The sequence below is a fragment of the Leptodactylus fuscus genome, chromosome 1, assembly GCF_031893055.1.
Source record: "Leptodactylus fuscus isolate aLepFus1 chromosome 1, aLepFus1.hap2, whole genome shotgun sequence".
NCBI classification, from domain to species: domain Eukaryota; kingdom Metazoa; phylum Chordata; class Amphibia; order Anura; family Leptodactylidae; genus Leptodactylus; species Leptodactylus fuscus.
Genome location: NC_134265.1, coordinates 28,136,503 through 28,164,048, shown reverse-complemented (window position 1 = coordinate 28,164,048; position 27,546 = coordinate 28,136,503). Strand labels below are relative to the sequence as shown.

Below are 27,546 nucleotides of genomic sequence, written 5' to 3'. Positions count from 1 at the left end.
CAAGGTAAACAATTCCGCTAAAACTTCCAAATGTGTTTCCCTGTCTTCTGTGGCCACCAAAATATCATCAACAAACTGTTTGATATATTTCTGATGTGAACTCCTTCCCAACACTTTTGCTAGTGCTTGATGAAATATGCTAGGTGACAAATGGGCACCCTGAGGCAATCTACAGAACACATACTGTTCATCCAGAAATGTAAAAGCAAACTTGTATTGACAACTCTTTTCCAATTCTATGCTAAAAAATCCATTGCTAATATCCAAGACCGAGAAATAATTCGCTTTTGCATCTAGTTGTCCCAACAAATCATGTGTGTCAGCAACAATTGGAGCTACATTAGGCGTATATTTGTTCAAAAGCCTTAAATCCAAAAGCATACGATATGAACCATCAGGTTTCAAGACACACCATAATGGATTGTTTGTCACAGAGTTTGCTTTCCGTATGACACCCTGCTGAAGCAACTCCTCAATAATCTTAGACATTGGACCTATTGATTCTGGAGGCAATTTGTACTGTTTTTGGGCTGGTGGATCCCTACCCTCTATGTTCACAAGTACATCTTTCATTGTACCTACTTCATTCCTGTACTGTGCCCACAAAGAAGGAATACTTTCTACAATTTCCTTTAACTGTACATCACCACCAGTGTCAGGCCAAACATGATCAGAAGGAATAACATCTGTTAAGCAAATAGTTCCAACCTTGCTGTATTCACTTGGATCAATCAGTACCGGTTTAGAACCATCAACATCCTTCCAAATCACCTTGTTTCCCAAATCAATAATCCAACCTCGTTTGTTCATTACATCAGTCCCTAAGATGTTCTCTGAATTAGGACAATGCCAAATATCAATGCTCGTCTCCAAATGTCCAGGAATTTCAAACTTAACATCAGATATCAATGTGGCTGACACCCCCCCACGACCATTGAAGCCTACAATTGTACAAACAGGTGCATTTTTGGATGGGATCTGAAGCTTATTTGTGACACTCAGTTGAGCTCCAGTGTCTATGAGGAACGTGATCTTTTCCCCTTGAAGAGATCCTGTTACAAAAGGTCTTCCACATTCATCCAAAAATACTGGGGCTACATATTCCAAGGGTCGAGAGGTTGGAATCTTTTCTAGTCATGCTGATCCTAACAGACCATCATCTCTGTCAATCATGACGCGTGACCTCCCTTTTGATCCCTGTATTGATATTTCCCTAATTTGCCGGATTAGAGATGCATAGGGAGATTCTCTTTCCTCTGAAGAGGAGGAGGTGCAGTGGGCACTAGACCATTCTCTTTCCCTATATTCTGGGTCTCTCTAAGGAAACTTTTACACTGCCATTTTAAATGTCCCACTTTACCACAATGATAACAAGACATCTGACCTCTCTCCCAAGTTCCTTTCCTTTTTGGCTTTGGAGCAATACTTTTTTTAGGAACAGGTGCAGTCCTGGAATTAGTTTGACTGTCCTGATTTGCATTGACTGATTGCTTATTTACTTTATTCTGGACAGCAGAAATCTTTGCCTTTGTGCTTGTTTGCTTCAATGACCTTCTGATGTGGTCAATGAACATTGCTGCATCATATAAAGCAAGTTTTTCTGAGGCAATTCGTAATGATACTGGATCCAAATATTTAAACTTCTTTACAAATGCCTTTATCATAGCTGAAGGTTCTTCACCCTCATCTATCCCTAAGACCATCCTGTATGCTTGCTCAAACTTCATTAAGAAAGCAAAAGGATCATCTTCCAAGGTTGGCTTCAAAGAATCCAGAATATCTACTGTTGGTTCACATTCTCCAGTAGTGAAAAATATAAGCTGTTTCAATCTATCTGATTCAGTACTATGCATCACCTCATTGTCCTCATTCACCACAGGCGTCGGCAGTAACCTCTTGGCCATGTGAGAAGGTAACCATACTCTGAAAATCTTATTTTTCTGTTCATCAGTAAGATTAAATTTATCTGTATACGATTCAAAAGTATTTGCATTGTGGAAAGCATCCATTTTGTCATTGTAAGCTGGAACATCTTTCCCAATTTTCATTAACTGATCATTGATTTTTAAAGTCAACCTAGCTGCCCTTTCATGTAAGCGTCTTCTCTTAAGATCTACCTCTTCTAACTGTTCTGTACTCCCGTGGCTTTGTTCTGGAATATAGGAGGGACTACCTGTAGCAGCAGAGATTTTCCTTATATCCTGGCGTAATTTTGAAACTAATTGTGTCCTAGTTTCCATTTGATCCTCCAACTCCTCAATGTGTTGGGCTAATACCTCACATGCTGAACACTCATTATAATCCTCTTCCACTGTCTGTGTGTCAGTGTTACTTGTGCCTTTAGTGTTCACACATACCCTGTGTGTCTGTTTCTCTTCAATAACTAAAGAATTGTACACTCTGACCATATGCAATACATTCCTTAATTTCTTTTGCAACCTATCAACACAAATAAATTTCTTATCTAATCGCTGATTTTCTTCCTCACACTGAGTGTATAAACTAGACCAAAGCTGTGCATTAGTATGACTACTTACATACTTAAAATCTAGCTTGCTCTTATCAGAATATGAAACAATGAACTCCATACTCACTCAGTTACACGATCTTCTGTATGCACTGTGCTGTCAAGGCCAAAATTCCTCTGCTCTCACACAGACGTTCCGCACACAGGCTTCCGTCTACTCGTGCAGCTGATAGCTGTAAGCGTGGCTCACCGTCCTAGGTACTTTACGAAGTCCTGAAGCTTTGCACTTTGCAAACGATTCCTCCGTTCAGTCCTCCCTTTTGCAAACAAAGGACTGAGGAATACTTCCAGACAACGACTGAGTGGCTCGCCAAATGTTAAATAACGTCCCACACCACTTGACTGATGAGACAAGAGGTGTACTTCGGTGATACCAAGAAGCGGCTGGAGTCCAATCCAATTTGTGGTTAAAACAGCAAACGAAGGTTTAATTCAAACGAATAGATAGGTTACAGTCCAAAAATTAAACAAAGTTAAAAGAACATAGAATATGCATGACAAATAACAAGTGTCAATATGAAGAGAGTGAGAGCTGGTATGAAGGTGGAGTTAGTGCTCTACCTCCATGTTACCAAAGCCTGCTTATAAAGGCTGAGGATGCTTTACCCTCATCCAAGTTTTTTCCCCATAAGGAAAGGTGTAGGTATGATCCTTCCATGTACTCCGGATCGTTCCTTGTTTGACCATAGCCCTAAGTTTGGCTACACTGACGTATTGTTGTTAGTAACGAGACTTCTTCTACCTCCACCCAACATTCCACTAGCCCCTTCATCTGTCAAGGATGACATGCTGGACACAAATGCTACTCCATGACCTTCTCCACTCACACTCTAAGTTCAGCAAATTATGAGATTTAACAGGAGCAGATTGTACTGTGTATGGGTCACTGTGGAGCAAATTGTACTGTGTATGTGCCACTATGGAGCAGATTGTACTGTGTATGGGTCACTGTGGAACAGATTGTACTGTGTATGTGCCACTATAGAGCAGATTGTACTGTGTATGGGTCACTGTGGAGCAGATTGTACTGTGTAGGGGTCACTTTGGAGCAAATTGTACTGTGTATGTGCCACAGTGGAGCAGATTGTACTGTGTAGGGGGTCACTTTGGAGCAAATTGTACTGTGTATGTGCCACAGTGGAGCAGATTGTACTGTGTATGGGCCACTGTGGAGCAGATTATACTGTGTGGGGGTCCTTTACTATTTTTATCACACATTGATAAATTAGTTGGTTTGGGGTTGCAGTTTGGGTACTTGGTCTCTAAAAGGTTCCCCATCACTGGCCTAAAGTATTCCTGCCGTATACAGTGGCACGCGTTAGGCATCTCCAGTGGCGCTATACATGACACCCCTACAAAGGCCATAAGACGCTCTCTTGGCATCTCTCGAGTCGGTCTATGGCTACATATTGTGTAAGCTTCAAGCTTTGCTTCTACACGTGCTGAATGTGATCTTCTAGTGTAATGTGAACACAGCCTAATCCTACTGCCTAGACAATAAGGAGGGCAAGAACAGAGCGAGTATTACATCATTGGGGTAGGTTTGAAAATTTAGGATTTATATGGAAAAAATCTGCATCAAAATCTACATTTTTGTGCTCAGAGAAACAACTTTCTTGGAAGGTATTCACATACGTGTACTTGTGGATTTCAGTGCAGATGTTAAAGACATGATTTGACCAGAAAATAATGGAATGACTGGTGACCACACCTTAGGACCAAATCCACATTGGAAAATCCGTACGCACTCCTGATGGAGCGCATGTAGCCTTAACACAAGAAGATACCGTATGGCCAAGTGTCTGTTCTGCAGGGCTGTGGTAAGATAAAGGGGGTTCACATAGTTTTATCTACAAAAGAAAACATTCCCATTTTGCACAGAGCGACCCTCTTGAAGGGTTCCTATATAGTTGTGGAGTTCCCCTTTAAATATCTAATGGCTTCCACAGCATGCATTGATGGTGCAATCTTCGGCAGGGTTCATCCCCTTGAGACGTGTGACCCTTCCTCAGGGTGCGCCGGATTTCTCAGAACATGCGAGGCGTTTGACGGTCCTTGTTTAGTTGCTGTTTGGGAAATGGCGCTGTCATCAGGTTTTGGGGTATAATGAGAACGTGGAGAATGAGCGCCGATACAGTTTCAGCACTAGCAAACAGGAAGGAGGCCGCGCTGATCTTACCCACTTGTCTGCAGATTTTTAATAGGAGGTAATTCAGCGGTGAGACACATTTGTTAAACATTTCTCAATTGTGTCACATGTTGTCTGCGGCTTAAAGGGATTAACCCTTTGCTGCTCTGTTTCCTGCCACGCACGTGATGCTTTAGGTCTAGATAACACAGGGCTGTCCTTGTGGAACTACAGTTACCAGAATACCTTCTGCTTCCATCCGTCTATGAGACTGTCTGTTGTTCCGCAGTTCCTCAAAGGTTAGAATTTATCCACAAATCCATGTCTTTGTACAAAACCCTTTTAAAGGGAATCTCTCAGGACGCCCAAGTGTCCATTTAAATGATCCTATCATTAAAATCACATTATTTTCTCGTTCACACGTAGGAATAGCCTTAAGAAAGGTTATTCTTCTCCTACCTTTAGATTCTCTGCGCCACCGAGTAGAAATCCCAGTTTTCTTCGGTATGCAAATGAGTTCTCTCGCAGCACTGGGGGCGTCCCCAATGCTGCAAGAGAAATCTCCAGCGTTTCCTCCATCTTCTTCTACAACGGCCTCTCCCTGCGTCTTCTTCCACCGTGGGTTAAAACTTCTAGGCCTCAGACAGAGCTGACTGCGCATGCCCACAGCCACAAGAAAAATGGTCGCTTACACATTAAGCTGTGTAAGTGGCCATTTTCTTGTGGCCCGACTCTGCTGCAAAAACTGCCTGAAAGTCTGCACTAGAAACGCAAATTTTCTGCAATTTGTGGCCTGAGCCTAAGGCTGGATTTCCACGTGGAGGTTGTGTGGCCAATAACTGCATTGAAAAATTGCACGGCGCACTACTGCTACATGGAAGCCCGTCCTAAAGGAGTGTTCACAGCTTGTACAGTGTTGGCCTCGTGGTAGGAATATCATTAGATTCTGATCATTGTGGTTTAGAAGCGTTTATTTCATCACCGGGGCGTCTTCATTGTTTTTTTGGGGGTTTTGCTGCATAGCGCCACTCTCAGCTGTCTGGCTGTGGGAGGAACTGCGACTGGTCTCATTTACTTGAATGATGCAGTTTTATTGCTCAGCAGGTGATCAGGTGTCACTGTGCAGGGGAAGACTATGAAGAAACAACAGCGATGAATCAGGACTGTGGCCCCTTCGTTCTCGGGGTCCCGAGGCATCCCAGTGATTAAACCCTGCCAAACATACATAAAGTGATGGCTTATTCTATCCATACGCAATCACTTTATGAGCTGGTAATACCACTTTATGGTTGATGTAAAAACCTAAGGTCTACCGCTGTCTGTAGGATATCACAAAGGTATGGGTTAGTCTTGTAGTTTGCGGCAACATGGTGGCTGTAACTCTCAATTCCAGTGGACTTAACGCCATGTTTGGTGTAACGGGATTCAGGGCCGGCAATCCATCACTGTGACTGCTGGGAGACTATTAAAGGCTCCTAGGCCTGTCTTCAGGACAGTTCTCTTACAGGCTCCAGTAGGAACTAAAAAAAAAAATTTTTTTGAAAAAAAAATGTATAATTTTTTTTCCCCCTTTATCCCTAATCAAAAAAATATTGTGAAAACCCATAAAATGATGCAAACACAGTTTTTCTCCAGTTACACCCCATTCTGAATTTTCTTCCGCCGCTCACCAATACATCGTACAGAATATAAAATATTACCATTACAAAGTACAAATTGTCCCACAAACATAAGCCCTTAATGGGAAAGTAAGAAAAAGTTATGGCTTTTGAAAAGATTGGAGTAAAAAAATCAAGAAATCAAAAAAAAATGGCCGTGGACGGAAGGAGTTAATGGGTCGGAAAACGACTTACAGGGGTGCTAACTATAGGTGGCGATAGACAAATGCTGTTCCTTGTTGAGGAGGGCTAAGTGCCTGTAGGGCTCCATACACCAGATGGATCTCCACAAAGAGAGCCAGCGTCTTAAGAAGATGTACATGGTGGTCACCAATAGATATCCTACACAATTCAGTGAACCCACCTATGGGAAGTGCCCATTGATAGCATAAGTTGGAAGAACGGGCGCTGAGGATGGGTAGATGGGCTGGGGGAGAGTTGTTGTATTGGGTAAGAAAAGCCAAAATCCCCATTATGCTCTCCCCTCAAATAACATGTTCCGGAGGCTTCTCCGTCCCCACCCTGATGAGTCTGATGTGTCTGGTAATAAAACTTGACTTATTGTCTCATTAGTAGCCCTGGTGGGCCGGCGCAGTGATTCATAGTTCCCAAGGACAGAACATCTCCACCATGGGGAATTCCTGTGCCATTGTTGGTGGCCATGTTTTTAATATTTTTGCAATAAACCATTTATACTGAAGGGATTCTTGCGGTTTGGAAAAACATTTTCCAAAGTTTCAGAACATTGTTTTCAGGCTACTCCAAATGGATCCTACGCAAGGCCAAATATTCATTCTGGAAAAGAGCTTGAGGCCTCGCAGCTCGAGTTATTCTTCATGGCTGTGATTCTCTTCCAGCAGTGATTCACAGTTTACTTACATCCATTGTCGCCTGAAGTCACAGCTTTGGCATAGGAGGAGGAGGTTTTTTTTTTTTTAAAACCTCTATATATTGATTTGGGGCCAAGGCTTTTGCATAGAGCATGCTCATAACTACTCAACTTGTGGTAGATTAGTATATCAGAGTCAGATTGGTGGAGGTCCAGCACTGCCACCGATCAGCAGTTCTCAATAAATTCTGGTGCTGACACTATACAAGATAAAGCCAAAAGCAGATGGTTCCGTGTACTGAGCGGTGCAATGCCGGAGTACTGCAACTCAGTTCCTATCCAAGTCAACCAGTGTAGCCACTACACCGTGGACAGAGCTGTCTGCTTCCGAATCCATCACAGTATAATTCCGATGCCAACGATTCCCCAGTTCAGCAGTTTGGTTGGATTGCCTGGTATCGTGTCAGATCCCACCAATCTGATATTGATGAACTATCCTAAATATTGGTTCCTAATACATGCCTGGAAAACCCCTGTAACATATTTGAGTTTAAAGCGGTTATCCAGTGGGGAAAAATGTTTTGGAAAGGGTTAAAAATGAAACGATTCTGATCCATCACTGCTCCTTGTTTGAGTCCCCACAAGTCTCTACTTTCTGGTCCAGTCTCGACATACAGGATATGCCCATTAAGCCAATTACTGGCCACAGCACTGGCTTGGTCGAGCCGTGGAATGGCTGAATGGGCATCTCCTGTGTGTTTAGATGGGACCTGGAAGTACAAACCAACGTGGGATGACTCCGTGTCCACAGGATAGGAGCGACAGGGGTTTAGTGATGTGAGTATTGATTATTTCCATTTTGAGCCTTTTTCCTCAAAATTTCCCCCTTTTAAAGAGGTTGACATTAAACAATTGCCTTTTGTTAGAAGGGTTGACCAATAAGTTGATCCCATTTTTCTACTGCGGGAACTTCCAGCCATTATCTATGGTAGAACCTGGCTGTAGGTGTTCAGTTTTCCCACAGCACTCCCACAGGATAAAAGAAGTATTACAAGATGCCCATTGAAATGACTGGTCAGTAGATGTCACGCTTGGACATATTGGATCCTCCAGAGTTACAGCTGCTCTCTGTAGACTCAGTGGGACACCCTATGTATTAACCCATAATACATCATAGAAACCATTACCAAAAATGTGGTGGTGGTGGTCGCGGGGTATCTACCTTAGATTAGATGTCTCCATATTCACCGCATGTAGTGGGAAAGGATCATTGATCCCGCTAGGTTTTGCAATGTGTAGCCTCACATACTGTCTGTACAAGTTTATGGTGGACCTTCGGGTAGGTATGTAGTAATGGGTCAGAGTTCTTCTTTTATGATCACTTGAATATGTTCTGTATATCTCTGATTATTTTATACCCTTAGTGATTATTTCGCCAGTGTCACCCTCACAAGGATAGATATGGCCTCAGATTTATGGGACCTTGTCGTAAAACACCTGACTAGTATCTTTACACTTCCTTTACCAGGTCGTTGACCGTCTTGGTTCCTGTTCATCCACAGCCAGATGACTTTTGTGACACTTCGCAACGTCATTGCCTTGTTGACGCATCGAAATAGGGTTGGGCAAAACCTGGTTGTTAGGATAGATGGAAAGTCTGCCCTGGCAGACACAATTACTTACCGCTCCTCATGAATTCAGCAGACTGGTACTTTTACCCAAATTCATGAAGCTGAGTGTGGTCACCGACTACTCGTGTCTCCATCTGTCCCTGCAGAAAAGGTCACAGGCTGCCATATAAGCGGCTGTCATATAAGAGACTAAGACAGAAGGCAACATACAACAAGCAGCCATACATCTCTTCCCCCCCCTTGCACCCTTTACTCTCCAACCTCCAAATCTCACTCATTTCTCCCTCACCCCCCCCCCCTTTCTCCCTCACTCCCCCCCCCATTTCTCCCTCACTCCCCCCCCATTTCTCCCTCACTCCCCCCCCCATTTCTCCCTCACTCCCCCCCATTTCTCCCTCACTCCCCCCCATTTCTCCCTCACTCCCCCCCATTTCTCCCTCACTCCCCCCCCATTTCTCCCTCACTTCTCCCCCCCATTTCTCCCTAACCCCCCCATTTCTCCCTAACCCCCCCATTTCTCCCTCACTTCCCCCCCATTTCTCCCTAACCCCCCCATTTCTCCCTAACCCCCCCATTTCTCCCTCACTTCCCCCCCATTTCTCCCTCACTTCCCCCCCATTTCTCCCTCACTTCCCCCCCATTTTTCCCTCACTTCCCCCCCATTTGTCCCTCACTCCCAGCCCCCCCATTTCTCCCTCACTTCTCCCCCCCTCATTTCTCCCTCCCCCCTCCCCCCCATTTCTCCCTCACTTCCCCCTCATTTCTCCCTCACTCCCCCCCCATTTCTCCCTCACTCCCCCCCCATTTCTCCCTCACTCCCCCCCCATTTCTCCCTCACTCCCCCCCATTTCTCCCTCACTTCTCCCCCCCCATTTCTCCCTAACCCCCCCATTTCTCCCTCACTTCCCCCCATTTCTCCCTCACTTCCCCCCCATTTCTCCCTCACTTCCCCCCCATTTGTCCCTCACTCCCAGCCCCCCCATTTCTCCCTCACTTCTCCCCCCCCTCATTTCTCCCTCCCCCCTCCCCCCATTTCTCCCTCACTTCCCCCTCATTTCTCCCTCACTTCCCCCCCCTCATTTCTCCCTCACTCCCCCCCCCCCTCAGAGTCTTCACTCTGTCTCTGCTGCGTCTCTCTCCATCTATCCTTCCCCCGTGACTCTTTCCCTCCGCTCCCTGTTTTTCTCTTTTTTTCTTCTTCCTATATTCCACTTTTTCTCACTCTCTCTCCATATTGACATCTTTCTCAATCCTTCATTCTATCCATCTCCCTTCCACATTCACTCTTTTCCTTTTCCGCTCTCTTCTTCCTCTTACTTTTTCTCTACTGTTCTTTTTTCATTCTTTCTATTGTCTTTCTCTCTGTTTCCATTTACTTAGTATTTCTTTTCCTTCTATTTCTCTCCCCTTTTCTGTATTTTGCTCTCTCCCTGTCACTCTTTTTCCGTGTCACTTTTTGCTTTCTCGTTCTCTCCTTTCCACTCCTCTCCTCTCTCCTTTACTTTCTAATTTGCATTTTTCCCTCTTGCCCTCTCATTCACTCTGTCCTTTGCTCTCTCTCCTTTACAGTATCTTTTCCTCTCTCCTTTTTTCTCCTTTCCTTTCATCCCTCCCTCTTTTCCTTTCCGTCCTTTTCTCTGTCTTCTCTCTTTCTTGCTCTCCTTTCCTTCTTCGGTCTCTCTCACTCTCTCTCTCCTTTCTCTCTTCTCTTGCTTGTTTCTTCTTTGCCTCCATCACATTCAGTACATATGGCGTACTGTGTTACTTGTATGATGTCACAGGTGCAGTGCATTACTTGTATGATGACACGGGGCGCAATGCGTTACTTGTATGATGTCACAGGCGCAGTGCGTTACTTGTATGATGTCACAGGCACAGTGCGTTACTTGTATGATGTCACAGGCACAGTGCGTTACTTGTATGATGTCACAGGCGCAATGCGTTACTTGTATGATGTCACAGGCGCAGTGCATTACTTGTATGATATCACAGGCGCAGTGCATTACTTGTATGATGACACGGGGCGCAATGCGTTACTTGTATGATGTCACAGGCACAGTGTGTTACTTGTATGATGACACGGGGCGCAGTGCGTTACTTGTATGATGTCACAGGCACAGTGCGTTACTTGTATGATGTCACAGGCACAGTGCGTTACTTGTATGATGTCACAGGCGCAGTGCGTTACTTGTATGATGTCACAAGTGCAGTGCGTTACTTGTATGATGTCACAGGTCCAGTGCATTATTTGTGTGATGTCACAGGCGCAGTGTGTTACTTGTATGATGTCACAGGCGCAGTGCGTTACTTGTATGATGTCACAGATGCAGTGCATTACTTGTATGATGTCACAGATGCAGTGCATTACTTGTGTGATGTCACAGGCGCAGTTTACTTGTATGATGTCACAGGTGCAGTTTGTTACTTGTATGATGTCACAGGCGCAGTGCATTACTTGTATGATGTCACAGGCGCAGTTTGTTACTTGTATGATGTCACAGGCGCAGTGCTTTACTTGTATGATGTCACAGGCGCAGTGCTTTACTTGTATGATGTCACAGGTGCAGTGTGTTACTTGTATGATGATATGGGGCACAGTGTGTTACTTGTATGATGTCACAGGCGCAGTGCATTACTTGTATGATGTCACAGAAGCAGTGCATTACTTGTATGATGATACGGGGCACAGTGTGTTACTTGTATGATGTCACAGGCGCAGTGTGTTACTTGTATGATGTCACAGGTGCAGTTTGTTACTTGTATGATGTCACAGGCGCAGTGCATTACTTGTATGATGTCACAGATGCAGTGCATTACTTGTATGATGTCACAGGTACAGTGCTTTACTTGTATAATGTCACAAGCGCAGTGCTTTACTTGTATGATGTCACAGGTGCAGTGTGTTACTTGTATGATGATATGGGGCACAGTGTGTTGCTTGTATGATGTCACAGGCGCAGTGCTTTACTTGTATGATGTCACAGGTGCAGTATGTTACTTGTATGATGATACGGGGCGCAGTGTGTTACTTGTATGATGTCACAGGCGCAGTGTGTTACTTGTATGATGTCACAGGCGCAGTGTGTTACTTGTATGATGTCACAGGCGCAGTGCGTTACTTGTATGATGTCACAGGCGCAGTGTGTTACTTGTATGATGTCACAGGCACAGTGCTTTACTTGTATAATGTCACGGGCGCAGTGCTTTACTTGTATGATGTCACAGGTGCAGTGTGTTACTTGTATGATGATATGGGGCACAGTGTGTTGCTTGTATGATGTCACAGGCGCAGTGCTTTACTTGTATGATGTCACAGGCGCAGTGTGTTACTTGTATGATGATACGGGGCACAGCGTGTTACTTGTATGATGTCACAGGTGCAGTGCGTTACTTGTATGATGTCACAGGCGCAGTGTGTTACTTGTATGATGTCACAGGCGCAGTGCTTTACTTGTATGATGTCACAGGCGCAGTGCTTTACTTGTATGATGTCACAGGTGCAGTGTGTTACTTGTATGATGATATGGGGCACAGTGTGTTACTTGTATGATGTCACAGGCGCAGTGCATTACTTGTATGATGTCACAGAAGCAGTGCATTACTTGTATGATGATACGGGGCACAGTGTGTTACTTGTATGATGTCACAGGCGCAGTGTGTTACTTGTATGATGTCACAGGTGCAGTTTGTTACTTGTATGATGTCACAGGCGCAGTGCATTACTTGTATGATGTCACAGATGCAGTGCATTACTTGTATGATGTCACAGGTACAGTGCTTTACTTGTATAATGTCACAAGCGCAGTGCTTTACTTGTATGATGTCACAGGTGCAGTGTGTTACTTGTATGATGATATGGGGCACAGTGTGTTGCTTGTATGATGTCACAGGCGCAGTGCTTTACTTGTATGATGTCACAGGTGCAGTATGTTACTTGTATGATGATACGGGGCGCAGTGTGTTACTTGTATGATGTCACAGGCGCAGTGTGTTACTTGTATGATGTCACAGGCGCAGTGTGTTACTTGTATGATGTCACAGGCGCAGTGCGTTACTTGTATGATGTCACAGGCGCAGTTTGTTACTTGTATGATGTCACAGGCTCAGTGCTTTACTTGTATAATGTCACAGGCGCAGTGCTTTACTTGTATGATGTCACAGGCGCAGTGTGTTACTTGTATGATGATACGGGGCACAGCGTGTTACTTGTATGATGTCACAGGCGCAGTGTGTTACTTGTATGATGTCACAGGCGCAGTGTGTTACTTGTATGATGTCACAGGCGCAGTGTGTTACTTGTATGATGTCACAGGTGCAGTTTGTTACTTGTATGATGTCACAGGCGCAGTGCATTACTTGTATGATGTCACAGATGCAGTGCATTACTTGTATGATGTCACAGGTACAGTGCTTTACTTGTATAATGTCACAAGCGCAGTGCTTTACTTGTATGATGTCACAGGTGCAGTGTGTTACTTGTATGATGATATGGGGCACAGTGTGTTGCTTGTATGATGTCACAGGCGCAGTGCTTTACTTGTATGATGTCACAGGTGCAGTATGTTACTTGTATGATGATACGGGGCGCAGTGTGTTACTTGTATGATGTCACAGGCGCAGTGTGTTACTTGTATGATGTCACAGGCGCAGTGTGTTACTTGTATGATGTCACAGGCGCAGTGCGTTACTTGTATGATGTCACAGGCGCAGTGTGTTACTTGTATGATGTCACAGGCACAGTGCTTTACTTGTATAATGTCACAGGCGCAGTGCTTTACTTGTATGATGTCACAGGTGCAGTGTGTTACTTGTATGATGATATGGGGCACAGTGTGTTGCTTGTATGATGTCACAGGCGCAGTGCTTTACTTGTATGATGTCACAGGCGCAGTGTGTTACTTGTATGATGATACGGGGCACAGCGTGTTACTTGTATGATGTCACAGGTGCAGTGCGTTACTTGTATGATGTCACAGGCGCAGTGTGTTACTTGTATGATGTCACAGGCGCAGTGTGTTACTTGTATGATGATACGGGGCACAGCATGTTACTTGTATGATGTCACAGGTGCAGTGCATTACTTGTATGATGTCACAGGCGCAGTGTGTTGTATGATGTCACAGGCGCAGTGTGTTACTTGTATGATGATACGGGGCACAGTGTGTTACTTGTATGATGTCACAGGCGCAGTGTGTTACTTGTATGATGATACGGGGCACAGTGTGTTACTTGTATGATGTCACAGGCGCAGTGTGTTACTTGTATGATGTCACAGGCGCAGTGTGTTACTTGTATGATGTCACAGGCGCAGTATTTTACTTGTATGATGATACGGGGCGCAGTGCGTTACTTGTACACAATACAGCAGGGATTATTTTATTGTGTCGCTGATTTCGGATGAGCTTCATGGAAAGACTGTGCAGATTATTTAAGACTTCCGAGGTTACCAAGTTCCCCTTTGCTGTTACATCTGAAATGTGACTCTTCATGACTGGCTGTTTGGGATGGGACTCTTCCAAACCACACTCATCCCGTTCCCTGGAGTATGTGCAGCGCTGCCTGCCAGACCCTGCTCTGCTGACCGCTTTGTCTATCACCGCTACATAGCGCTCAGCACATTTTATGCTGCTAACACTCAGGGTTAACCCTTTTCTGTGTCCTGGTACTTTTCCAATGGCCAGGACCATTTCCGTATTTTTGTACAGTAAGGATAAATTCAATATTTTTTGGGCTAAAATATTGATATTTTCAGTGTCCTTTAGGAAACGGGCTTTCAGTGAAAGACCATGCACCCGCTGTACTGCAAATACTTTAGAAACCAACTTCTTTAGTTCATTTTTACATCTATTATACAAAAGGCAGCTTTGCCAGAATCTCCTAAGGTTTTGCGTCCACAGCACCTGTGCGGAGCTATGGATATCCTTTAAGGGTAGCTTGAAGCTTCAAGTTTCTCTGTGGATCGTTCCACTAATCTGCAGATTATTCAGCTGCGCCTTGCATGTCTGCCTTTATGGATTCCATTTGGTCCCACAAAACATGGTCCCAGCCATGGCACAGAAAATGCTGCATTATAGCCACAGCCTTAAAGGGATAGTCTTTTCTCCAGAAACACCATGGGATAAGTTCAGTACTGCAGCTCTATCCAGGTGAATGCAGTACCCAATACAGCCCACAGGTTTCTGTAAACCTAAAATAACCCAATTTTCTAATCTTTTATAGAAATACCAAATGACTCCTAGTTATTCTTACTTGATACTTGAGAAATGTAATATTCATTTCCAGCTCAGATTTTATTATAGCAGCGTTATTATGGGGGTTGGGGGGGTAGTGTGTAATACTAACCATCACCAAAGACCACGTGGATACGGGATGGTGTGTAATACTGTCACAGAAAGAGATGTGGACACGGGGTGGTATGTAATACTGTCACAGAAATAGACGTGGACACGGAGTGGTGTGTAATACTGTCACAGGAAGAGACGTGGACACGGGGTGGTGTGTAATACTGTCACAGGAAGAGATGTGGACACGGGGTGGTGTGTAATACTGTCACAGGAAGAGACATGGACACAAGGTGGTATGTAATACTGTCACAGGAAGAGACGTGGACACGGAGTGGTGTGTAATACTGTCACAGGAAGAGACGTGGACACGGGGTGGTGTGTAATACTGTCACAGGAAGAGACGTGGACACGGAGTGGTGTGTAATACTGTCACAGGAAGAGACGTGGACACGGAGTGGTGTGTAATACTGTCACAGGAAGAGATGTGGATACGGGGTGGTGTGTAATACTGTCACAGGAAGAGACGTGGATACGGGGTGGTGTGTAATACTGTCACAGGAAGAGATGTGGACACAAGGTGGTATGTAATACTGTCACAGGAAGAGATGTGGACACGGGGTGGTGTGTAATACTGTCACAGGAAGAGACGTGGACACGGAGTGGTGTGTAATACTGTCACAGGAAGAGACGTGGACACGGGGTGGTGTGTAATACTGTCACAGGAAGAGACGTGGACACGGAGTGGTGTGTAATACTGTCACAGGAAGAGACATGGACACAAGGTGGTATGTAATACTGTCACAGGAAGAGACGTGGACACGGAGTGGTGTGTAATACTGTCACAGGAAGAGACGTGGACACGGGGTGGTGTGTAATACTGTCACAGGAAGAGACGTGGACACGGAGTGGTGTGTAATACTGTCACAGGAAGAGATGTGGATACGGGGTGGTGTGTAATACTGTCACAGGAAGAGACGTGGATACGGGGTGGTGTGTAATACTGTCACAGGAAGAGACGTGGATACGGGGTGGTGTGTAATACTGTCACAGGAAGAGATGTGGACACGGGGTGGTGTGTAATACTGTCACAGGAAGAGATGTGGACACAAGGTGGTATGTAATACTGTCACAGGAAGAGATGTGGACACGGGGTGGTGTGTAATACTGTCACAGGAATAGACGTGGACATGGGGTGAAGCCCAATATTAACTGTCATAGCTGGTGGCGTGAACATGGAGGATGGTCCATCATACGTAGACACAGGGGTTGGTGCCTTAGTCATAAAAGAGAGTGTTGACACTGGTGGTGCCTAATTTTAATAGTCACTGGAGGGGGTTGCACATAGAGGGTGATGCCAAATGCTAACAGTCACAGGAGGGGGTTTGGGCCCATTCATTGTAGGCACTAATGTACAAGTGTTTCTGATGACATGATGGCGGCCATACGTCCTGTGCATTATCTTTTTAAGGCCATTTCCCACAGCAGGGAGCACACTGCTCAGCGGGGTTGGGAGGGAGATATTAGGCAGGAGAGACGCCCCGCACCTGCCAGGTATGGGACTGCCCTTGTAGCACTTCCAAAATAATTTACATAATGGATAAAGGTTGATTTATTTGGGAAAGAAGATGCCGTGAACAAAGGCCACATGGTGCCAAATGTACTACATAGGGCTGAGAGTCATTTGGTAGGGCAAAATCATCTGACAGTCTCCCTTTAAGTGTCCATTGTGCGCTCTCTGAATGGGGCGGCCATTGCAGACAGTTGGTCTTTCAGGGGCCGAGCCCGGTCCTGCAGGTAGATGGTGGAATCGGATCCCCGGGGTAATTGCATGGAGGTGCATGCTCATTCTCAAAGCATTGAATTGGAAATGTCTCCTGCTCACATGAAATGCCGCTTTAATGTTCTGCCTGTGCCAATTACCCGCTTCTGAGGGTTTCAGACACAAGAACCTCTTTCATTGTTAAAAATAACATGATCAGATTTCTCAAAGGAAAATTTCCCTTTTTTCCCCTCCCTCCCTCTCTCTCTCATTCCCCCTTGTCTTTCAGTTCTGCCTGCCGCCACTTGCGGAGATACTTATATGTCTTGGACAAAATGTATTTTCCTCCCTCTCACTGCTCCACGCTGCAGCATTGCTTCACCAGTCTCAGTGACAATGGAGAGGAGCTCTTGTCTTTAACTTGCTCTCATATACTCCGATCCTATGCCTCCAGGTTATTAATCTCTGCTCGCTATCTGCATGCTGCATGTCCGTTACCTGTGGGGTGGGTGCATGGCAACCTGTAATGTGTCCGCACACGTATCATTTAGCACGGGGTGGGGTGACAAACATCCGAAATGTCATATTGTTACAGTGAGTGCAGCTCTGTAGTATAATACAGGATATAACTCAGGATCAGTACAGGATAAGTAATGTATGTACACAGTGACTGCACCAGCAGAATAGTGAGCGCAGCTCTGGAGTATAATACAGGATGTAACTCAGGATCAGTACAGCATAAGTAATGTAATGTATGTACACAGTGACTGTACCAGCAGAATAGTGAGTGCAGCTCTGGAGTATAATACAGGATGTAACTCAGGATCAGTACAGGATAAGTAATGTAATGTATGTACACAGTGACTGCACTAGCAGAATAGTGAGTGCAGCTCTGGAGTATAATACAGGATGTAACTCAGGAACAGTACAGGATAAGTAATGTAATGTATGTACACAGTGACTAGCAGCAGAATAGTGAGCGCAGCTCTGGAGTATAATACAGGATGTAACTCAGGATCAGTACAGGATAAGTTATGTAATGTATGTACACAGTGACTGTACCATCAGAATAATGAGTGCAGCTCTGGAGTATAATACAGGATATAACTCAGGATCAGTACAGGATAAGTAATGTATGTACACAGTGACTGTACCAGCAGAATAGTGAGTGCAGCTCTGGAGTATAATACAGGATGTAACTCAGGATCAGGACAGGATAAGTAATGTATGTACACAGTGACTGTACCAGCAGAATAGTGAGCGCAGCTCTGGAGTATAATACAGGATGTAACTCAGGATTAGTACAGGATAAGTAATGTATGTACACAGTGACTGCCCCAGCAGAATAGTGATCACAGCTCTGGAGTATAATACAGGATGTAACTCAGGATCAGTACAGGATAAGTTATGTAATGTATGTACACAGTGAGTGCAGCTCTGGAGTATAATACAGGATGTAACTCAGGATCAGTACAGGATAAGTAATCTAATGTATGTACACAGTGACTGTACCAGCAGAATAGTGAGTGCAGCTCTGGAGTATAATACTGGATGTAACTCAGGATCAGTACAGGATAAGTAATGTAATGTATGTACACAGTGACTGTACCAGCAGAATAGTGAGTACAGCTCTGGAGTATAATACAGGATGTAACTCAGGATCAGTACAGGATAAGTAATGTAATGTATATACACAGTGACTGTACCAGCAGAATAGTGAGCGCAGCTCTGGAGTATAATACAGGATGTAACTCAGGATCAGTACAGGATAAGTAATGTATGTACACAGTGACTACACCAGCAGAATAGTGAGCGCAGTTCTGGAGTATAATACAGGATGTAACTCAGGATCAGTACAGGATAAGTTATGTAATGTATGTACACAGTGACTGTACCATCAGAATAATGAGTGCAGCTCTGGAGTATAATACAGGATATAACTCAGGATCAGTACAGGATAAGTAATGTATGTACACAGTGACTGTACCAGCAGAATAGTGAGTGCAGCTCTGGAGTATAATACAGGATATAACTCAGGATCAGTACAGGATAAGTAATGTATGTACACAGTGACTGTACCAGCAGAATAGTGAGCGCAGCTCTGGAGTATAATACAGGATGTAACTCAGGATTAGTACAGGATAAGTAATGTAATGTATGTACACAGTGACTGTACCATCAGAATAATGAGTGCAGCTCTGGAGTATAATACAGGATATAACTCAGGATCAGTACAGGATAACTAATGTAATGTATGTACACAGTGACTGCACCAGCAGAATAGTGAGTGCAGCTCTGGAGTATAATACAGGATATAACTCAGGATCAGTACAGGATAAGTAATATAATGTATGTACACAGTGACTACACCAGCAGAATAGCGAGCGCAGCTCTGGAGTATAATACAGGATATAACTCAGGATCAGTACAGGATAAGTAATGTAATGTATGTACACAGTGACTGTACCAGCAGAATAGTGAGCGCAGCTCTGGAGTATAATACAGGATGTAACTCAGTATCAGTACAGGATAAGTAATGTAATGTATGTACACAGTGACTGTACCAGCAGAATAGTGAGTGCAGCTCTGGAGTATAATACAGGATGTAACTCAGGATCAGGACAGGATAAGTAATGTATGTACACAGTGACTGTACCAGCAGAATAGTGAGCGCAGCGCTGGAGTATAATACAGGATGTAACTCAGGATCAGTACAGGATAAATAATGTATGTACACAGTGACTACACCAGCAGAATAGCGAGCGCAGCTCTGGAGTATAATACAGGATTTAACTTAGGATCAGTACAGGATAAGTAATGTAATGTATGTACACAGTGACTGCACCAGCAGAATAGTGAGTGCAGCTCTGGAGTATAATACAGGATATAACTCAGGATCAGTACAGGATAAGTAATATAATGTATGTACACAGTGACTACACCAGCAGAATAGCGAGCGCAGCTCTGGAGTATAATACAGGATTTAACTTAGGATCAGTACAGGATAAGTAATGTAATGTATGTACACAGTGACTGTACCAGCAGAATAGTGAGTGCAGCTCTGGAGTATAATACAGGATGTAACTCAGGATCAGGACAGGATAAGTAATGTATGTACACAGTGACTGTACCAGCAGAATAGTGAGCGCAGCGCTGGAGTATTATACAGGATGTAACTCAGGATCAGTACAGGATAAATAATGTATGTACACAGTGACTGTACCAGCAGAATAGTGAGTGCAGCTCTGGAGTATAATACAGGATATAACTCAGGATCAGTACAGGATAAGTAATGTAATGTATGTACACAGTGACTGTACCATCAGAATAATGAGTGCAGCTCTGGAGTATAATACAGGATATAACTCAGGATCAGTACAGGATAACTAATGTAATGTATGTACACAGTGACTGCACCAGCAGAATAGTGAGTGCAGCTCTGGAGTATAATACAGGATATAACTCAGGATCAGTACAGGATAAGTAATATAATGTATGTACACAGTGACTACACCAGCAGAATAGCGAGCGCAGCTCTGGAGTATAATACAGGATTTAACTTAGGATCAGTACAGGATAAGTAATGTAATGTATGTACACAGTGACTGCACCAGCAGAATAATGAGTGCAGCTCTGGAGTATAATACAGGATATAACTCAGGATCAGTACAGGATAAGTAATGTAATGTATGTACACAGTGACTGTACCAGCAGAATAGTGAGTGCAGCTCTGGGGTATAATACAGGATGTAACTCAGTATCAGTACAGGATAAGTAATGTAATGTATGTACACAGTGACTGTACCAGCAGAATAGTGAGTGCAGCTCTGGAGTATAATACAGGATGTAACTCAGGATCAGGACAGGATAAGTAATGTATGTACACAGTGACTGCACCAGCAGAATAGTGAGCGCAGCTCTGGAGTATAATACAGGATGTAACTCAGGATCAGTACAGGATAAGTAATGTAATGTATGTACACAGTGACTGTACCAGCAGAATAGTGAGTGCAGCTCTGGAGTATAATACAGGATATAACTCAGGATCAGTACAGGATAAGTAATGTAATGTATGTACACAGTGACTGTACCAGCAGAATAGTGATCACAGCTCTGGAGTATAATACAGAATGTAACTCAGGATCAGGACAGGATAAGTAATGTATGTACACAGTGACTGCACCAGCAGAATAGTGAGCGCAGCTCTGGAGTATAATACAGGATGTAACTCAGGATCAGTACAGGATAAGTAATGTAATGTATGTACACAGTGACTGTACCAGCAGAATAGTGAGTGCAGCTCTGGAGTATAATACAGGATATAACTCAGGATCAGTACAGGATAAGTAATGTATGTACACAGTGACTGTACCAGCAGAATAGTGAGTGCAGCTCTGGAGTATAATACAGGATGTAACTCAGGATCAGGACAGGATAAGTAATGTATGTACACAGTGACTGTACCAGCAGAATAGTGAGCGCAGCTCTGGAGTATAATACAGGATGTAACTCAGGATTAGTACAGGATAAGTAATGTATGTACACAGTGACTGCCCCAGCAGAATAGTGATCACAGCTCTGGAGTATAATACAGGATGTAACTCAGGATCAGTACAGGATAAGTTATGTAATGTATGTACACAGTGAGTGCAGCTCTGGAGTATAATACAGGATGTAACTCAGGATCAGTACAGGATAAGTAATCTAATGTATGTACACAGTGACTGTACCAGCAGAATAGTGAGTGCAGCTCTGGAGTATAATACTGGATGTAACTCAGGATCAGTACAGGATAAGTAATGTAATGTATGTACACAGTGACTGTACCAGCAGAATAGTGAGTACAGCTCTGGAGTATAATACAGGATGTAACTCAGGATCAGTACAGGATAAGTAATGTAATGTATATACACAGTGACTGTACCAGCAGAATAGTGAGCGCAGCTCTGGAGTATAATACAGGATGTAACTCAGGATCAGTACAGGATAAGTAATGTATGTACACAGTGACTGTACCATCAGAATAATGAGTGCAGCTCTGGAGTATAATACAGGATATAACTCAGGATCAGTACAGGATAAGTAATGTATGTACACAGTGACTGTACCAGCAGAATAGTGAGTGCAGCTCTGGAGTATAATACAGGATATAACTCAGGATCAGTACAGGATAAGTAATGTATGTACACAGTGACTGTACCAGCAGAATAGTGAGCGCAGCTCTGGAGTATAATACAGGATGTAACTCAGGATTAGTACAGGATAAGTAATGTAATGTATGTACACAGTGACTGTACCATCAGAATAATGAGTGCAGCTCTGGAGTATAATACAGGATATAACTCAGGATCAGTACAGGATAACTAATGTAATGTATGTACACAGTGACTGCACCAGCAGAATAGTGAGTGCAGCTCTGGAGTATAATACAGGATATAACTCAGGATCAGTACAGGATAAGTAATATAATGTATGTACACAGTGACTACACCAGCAGAATAGCGAGCGCAGCTCTGGAGTATAATACAGGATATAACTCAGGATCAGTACAGGATAAGTAATGTAATGTATGTACACAGTGACTGTACCAGCAGAATAGTGAGCGCAGCTCTGGAGTATAATACAGGATGTAACTCAGTATCAGTACAGGATAAGTAATGTAATGTATGTACACAGTGACTGTACCAGCAGAATAGTGAGTGCAGCTCTGGAGTATAATACAGGATGTAACTCAGGATCAGTACAGGATAAATAATGTATGTACACAGTGACTACACCAGCAGAATAGCGAGCGCAGCTCTGGAGTATAATACAGGATTTAACTTAGGATCAGTACAGGATAAGTAATGTAATGTATGTACACAGTGACTGCACCAGCAGAATAGTGAGTGCAGCTCTGGAGTATAATACAGGATATAACTCAGGATCAGTACAGGATAAGTAATATAATGTATGTACACAGTGACTACACCAGCAGAATAGCGAGCGCAGCTCTGGAGTATAATACAGGATTTAACTTAGGATCAGTACAGGATAAGTAATGTAATGTATGTACACAGTGACTGTACCAGCAGAATAGTGAGTGCAGCTCTGGAGTATAATACAGGATGTAACTCAGGATCAGGACAGGATAAGTAATGTATGTACACAGTGACTGTACCAGCAGAATAGTGAGCGCAGCGCTGGAGTATTATACAGGATGTAACTCAGGATCAGTACAGGATAAATAATGTATGTACACAGTGACTGTACCAGCAGAATAGTGAGTGCAGCTCTGGAGTATAATACAGGATATAACTCAGGATCAGTACAGGATAAGTAATGTAATGTATGTACACAGTGACTGTACCATCAGAATAATGAGTGCAGCTCTGGAGTATAATACAGGATATAACTCAGGATCAGTACAGGATAAGTAATATAATGTATGTACACAGTGACTACACCAGCAGAATAGCGAGCGCAGCTCTGGAGTATAATACAGGATTTAACTTAGGATCAGTACAGGATAAGTAATGTAATGTATGTACACAGTGACTGCACCAGCAGAATAATGAGTGCAGCTCTGGAGTATAATACAGGATATAACTCAGGATCAGTACAGGATAAGTAATGTAATGTATGTACACAGTGACTGTACCAGCAGAATAGTGAGTGCAGCTCTGGAGTATAATACAGGATGTAACTCAGGATCAGTACAGGATAAATAATGTATGTACACAGTGACTACACCAGCAGAATAGCGAGCGCAGCTCTGGAGTATAATACAGGATTTAACTTAGGATCAGTACAGGATAAGTAATGTAATGTATGTACACAGTGACTGCACCAGCAGAATAGTGAGTGCAGCTCTGGAGTATAATACAGGATATAACTCAGGATCAGTACAGGATAAGTAATATAATGTATGTACACAGTGACTACACCAGCAGAATAGCGAGCGCAGCTCTGGAGTATAATACAGGATTTAACTTAGGATCAGTACAGGATAAGTAATGTAATGTATGTACACAGTGACTGTACCAGCAGAATAGTGAGTGCAGCTCTGGAGTATAATACAGGATGTAACTCAGGATCAGGACAGGATAAGTAATGTATGTACACAGTGACTGTACCAGCAGAATAGTGAGCGCAGCGCTGGAGTATTATACAGGATGTAACTCAGGATCAGTACAGGATAAATAATGTATGTACACAGTGACTGTACCAGCAGAATAGTGAGTGCAGCTCTGGAGTATAATACAGGATATAACTCAGGATCAGTACAGGATAAGTAATGTAATGTATGTACACAGTGACTGTACCATCAGAATAATGAGTGCAGCTCTGGAGTATAATACAGGATATAACTCAGGATCAGTACAGGATAAGTAATATAATGTATGTACACAGTGACTACACCAGCAGAATAGCGAGCGCAGCTCTGGAGTATAATACAGGATTTAACTTAGGATCAGTACAGGATAAGTAATGTAATGTATGTACACAGTGACTGCACCAGCAGAATAATGAGTGCAGCTCTGGAGTATAATACAGGATATAACTCAGGATCAGTACAGGATAAGTAATGTAATGTATGTACACAGTGACTGTACCAGCAGAATAGTGAGTGCAGCTCTGGGGTATAATACAGGATGTAACTCAGTATCAGTACAGGATAAGTAATGTAATGTATGTACACAGTGACTGTACCAGCAGAATAGTGAGTGCAGCTCTGGAGTATAATACAGGATGTAACTCAGGATCAGGACAGGATAAGTAATGTATGTACACAGTGACTGCACCAGTAGAATAGTGAGCGCAGCTCTGGAGTATAATACAGGATGTAACTCAGGATCAGTACAGGATAAGTAATGTAATGTATGTACACAGTGACTGTACCAGCAGAATAGTGAGTGCAGCTCTGGAGTATAATACAGGATATAACTCAGGATCAGTACAGGATAAGTAATGTAATGTATGTACACAGTGACTGTACCAGCAGAATAGTGATCACAGCTCTGGAGTATAATACAGAATGTAACTCAGGATCAGTACAGGATAAGTAATGTAATGTATGTACACAGTGACTGCACCAGCAGAATAGTGAGCGCAGCTCTGGAGTATGATACAGGATGTAACTCAGGATCAGTACGGGATAAGTAATGTAATGTATGTACATAGTGACTGCACCAGCAGAATAGTGAGTGCAGCTCTGGAGTATAATACAGGATATAACTCGGGATCAGTACAGGATAAGTAATGTATGTACACAGTGACTACACCAGCAGACTAGTGAGTGCAGCTCTGGAGTATAATACAGAATAAGTAATGTAGTGTGTATGTACACAGTGGAATATCAACCCTTTGGTAAATTCTTTTTTCTTATAGGGGAAAAAAACATAAGAAAAACACAATTCTATGCCTTGAAGGGTTATTTCTGCCCCATAACTCTGTGACATATTACCAGGGTATGCCATCACTTCATGATTAGTGGGGTCTGACTTCTGTGCCCCCCTCCACCATGTGACTGTTGTTGTGCTGCAGTTCCTCTGCACAGCGGATGGTCGGTTGCTATTCTGCAGGGTAACCTATGGGTGTAGATGCAGCTACATCCAATCTGACCCCCACAGTTACACCAGTGCTTACCATCTACCTTACAGAGTGGTATACGGATAGAGTGACCCTCTTCTGTAATGTCTAAATACCCAAATTGGGCAACTATTGGAAAGAAAACCCATAACATGGCTGTCCTTACAGTTTCTTAATCTCTATCCCCTCTATAGACAGTATACAGAGTCTTTACACGCTACGTTCTATATAATAGACACCTCGCTGCCATGCTACAGTGTTGGCCAAAAGTATTGGCACCCCTGCAATTCTGTCAGATAATACTCATTTTCTTCCAGAAAATGATTGCAATCACAAATTCTTTGGTATTATCTTCATTTAATTTGTCTTCAATGGAAAACCACAAAAAGAATTGTCAAAAAGCCAAATTGGATATAATTCCACAGCAAACTTAAAAAAGGGGGTGGACAAAAGTATTGGCAGTGTTTGAAAAATCATGTGATGCTTCTCTAATTTGTGTAATTAACAGCACCTGTTACTTACCTGAGGCACCTAACAGGTGGTGGCAATATCTAAATCACACTTGCAGCCAGTTGAAATGGATTAAAGTTGACTCAACCTCTGTCCTGTGTCCTTGTGTGACCACATAGAGCATGGAGAAAAGAAAGAAGACCAAAGAACTGTCTGAGGACTTGAGAAGCAAAATTGTGAGGAAGCATGAGCAATCTCAAGGCTACAAGTCCAGATTGTGCTTGCAATCATTTTCTGGAAGAAAATGAGTATTATCTGATAGAATTGCAGGGGTGCCAATACTTTTGGCCAAGACTGTATTCCACATATTCTCTGGTGTCCGTGTTGTGGATTTTTTTCCATAATTTTTTCCACTTTGTCGCGGTCCCATTTGGAGCGTGCGCTGCCTGTGGGACCTTGCAAACTGTTTGCATCCCATATGCTCGGGTCCGGGCTCTTTCTCTATGGTTTGACATAAAAGGCTCGGCAGTCTTTGTTACATGGCGCGGTCGCAGTGTACAGCATGATGTGCTTTGATGGTCGGAGATGTTAATATAATACAGTAGGAGCAAATTTGTCACATCTGCAGCACCATGGAGCGGGCCTTGGGGGTTAGTGACAAGCCTGCCTCAATCTGATGTCCTCATAAAGCTCTTAAAGATCCTGCCGCTTAAAGGGATCCTCCGTCTAAACTTTCTAATAGTCTTCCATAAGCCCTGATTTTTGTTGACCCTCCATAGTCATTTCGGTGTCAGGGGCCAAACACTACCCGTGGCTAAGGAGACAACACTAACTTAAAGGGATATTCCATTTTTAGCAATTAAAGGTTATTCATGATTTTATGGAAAATTCCATGATTTTCCCCTATATTTTCTGTATAGCTTCCATGTGGTTTGCAGATCCTCTGCCTACGGTCATTCAGTACCTTCGTTCCATCCCAACATGTATCCAAAATCACCAGAGGAAAAAGTCCTGCAAATCCGACCTACTTCGTCCGGCGGTTTCAGTTTAGAAAAACGAACACCGGACAGACCCCATTACATTTAATGGGGTCACTCAGACTGTCTATGTATGTCCAATGGTTAGGCCATAGCTAATGTGAAGCCACTGGTCATGTGACCTGCTCAATAAGAAGACGGCACCAATTAATGCACTGTAATGATCCAGTCACTAATATTTAACCATCGCTTAACCAGAACAACTCTTCATCCCATAGGAGTAAACCGTGAAAATTTGTATTGAATGACAAACAGGCAGAGATCTGAAGCTGGAGTATCCCTTTAACCTGAAGTCGACCACCTAGATATGAAGAGATCGGGAAATCCTTCCGTCCAGGCGAGGTCACGTTCTGTCTCATTCTTAGATACAGGAAAGCCCTGTACTTATCCGTTTTGCGTCCCGCGCTCACTATACATGGACACCATCATGGACCCGGCACATGCATATGGTATTTTTTTGCTAGATTTTTGGCGGATTTCCCTGAAGTTCCCTTTAAAGCGCTTGGGGATAGGGAAAATCTTTCCACCACTTGGATTTCACATGGTGGGTCCCAGCACAAAATCCGCCATGTGAACCTGGCCTTGCTGTGTAACCTGTATACTGCCTATGGGAATAGGGTCAGATTGGTGAGAGACTGCAGCACATTATGGAACTGCACACCATGCCGTTGC

At 43.5% G+C, this 27,546-nt stretch overlaps 1 protein-coding gene across 2 annotated transcripts in view; it reads left to right on the top strand.

Annotated features, from left to right (window-relative positions):
• The window catches only part of DYM (dymeclin), a 232,536-nt gene that overhangs the window by 126,354 nt on the left and 78,636 nt on the right, over positions 1 to 27,546 (top strand). Inside the window, exon 14 of one of the 2 annotated variants that reach the window (XM_075268958.1) lies at positions 17,106 to 17,270. The exons of the other annotated variant lie outside the window; for it this stretch is intronic. Coding sequence (XP_075125059.1) covers positions 17,106 to 17,270 — 165 coding nt within the window. The remainder of the gene's footprint in view (positions 1 to 17,105; positions 17,271 to 27,546) is intronic. 2 annotated transcript variants of the gene reach the window in all.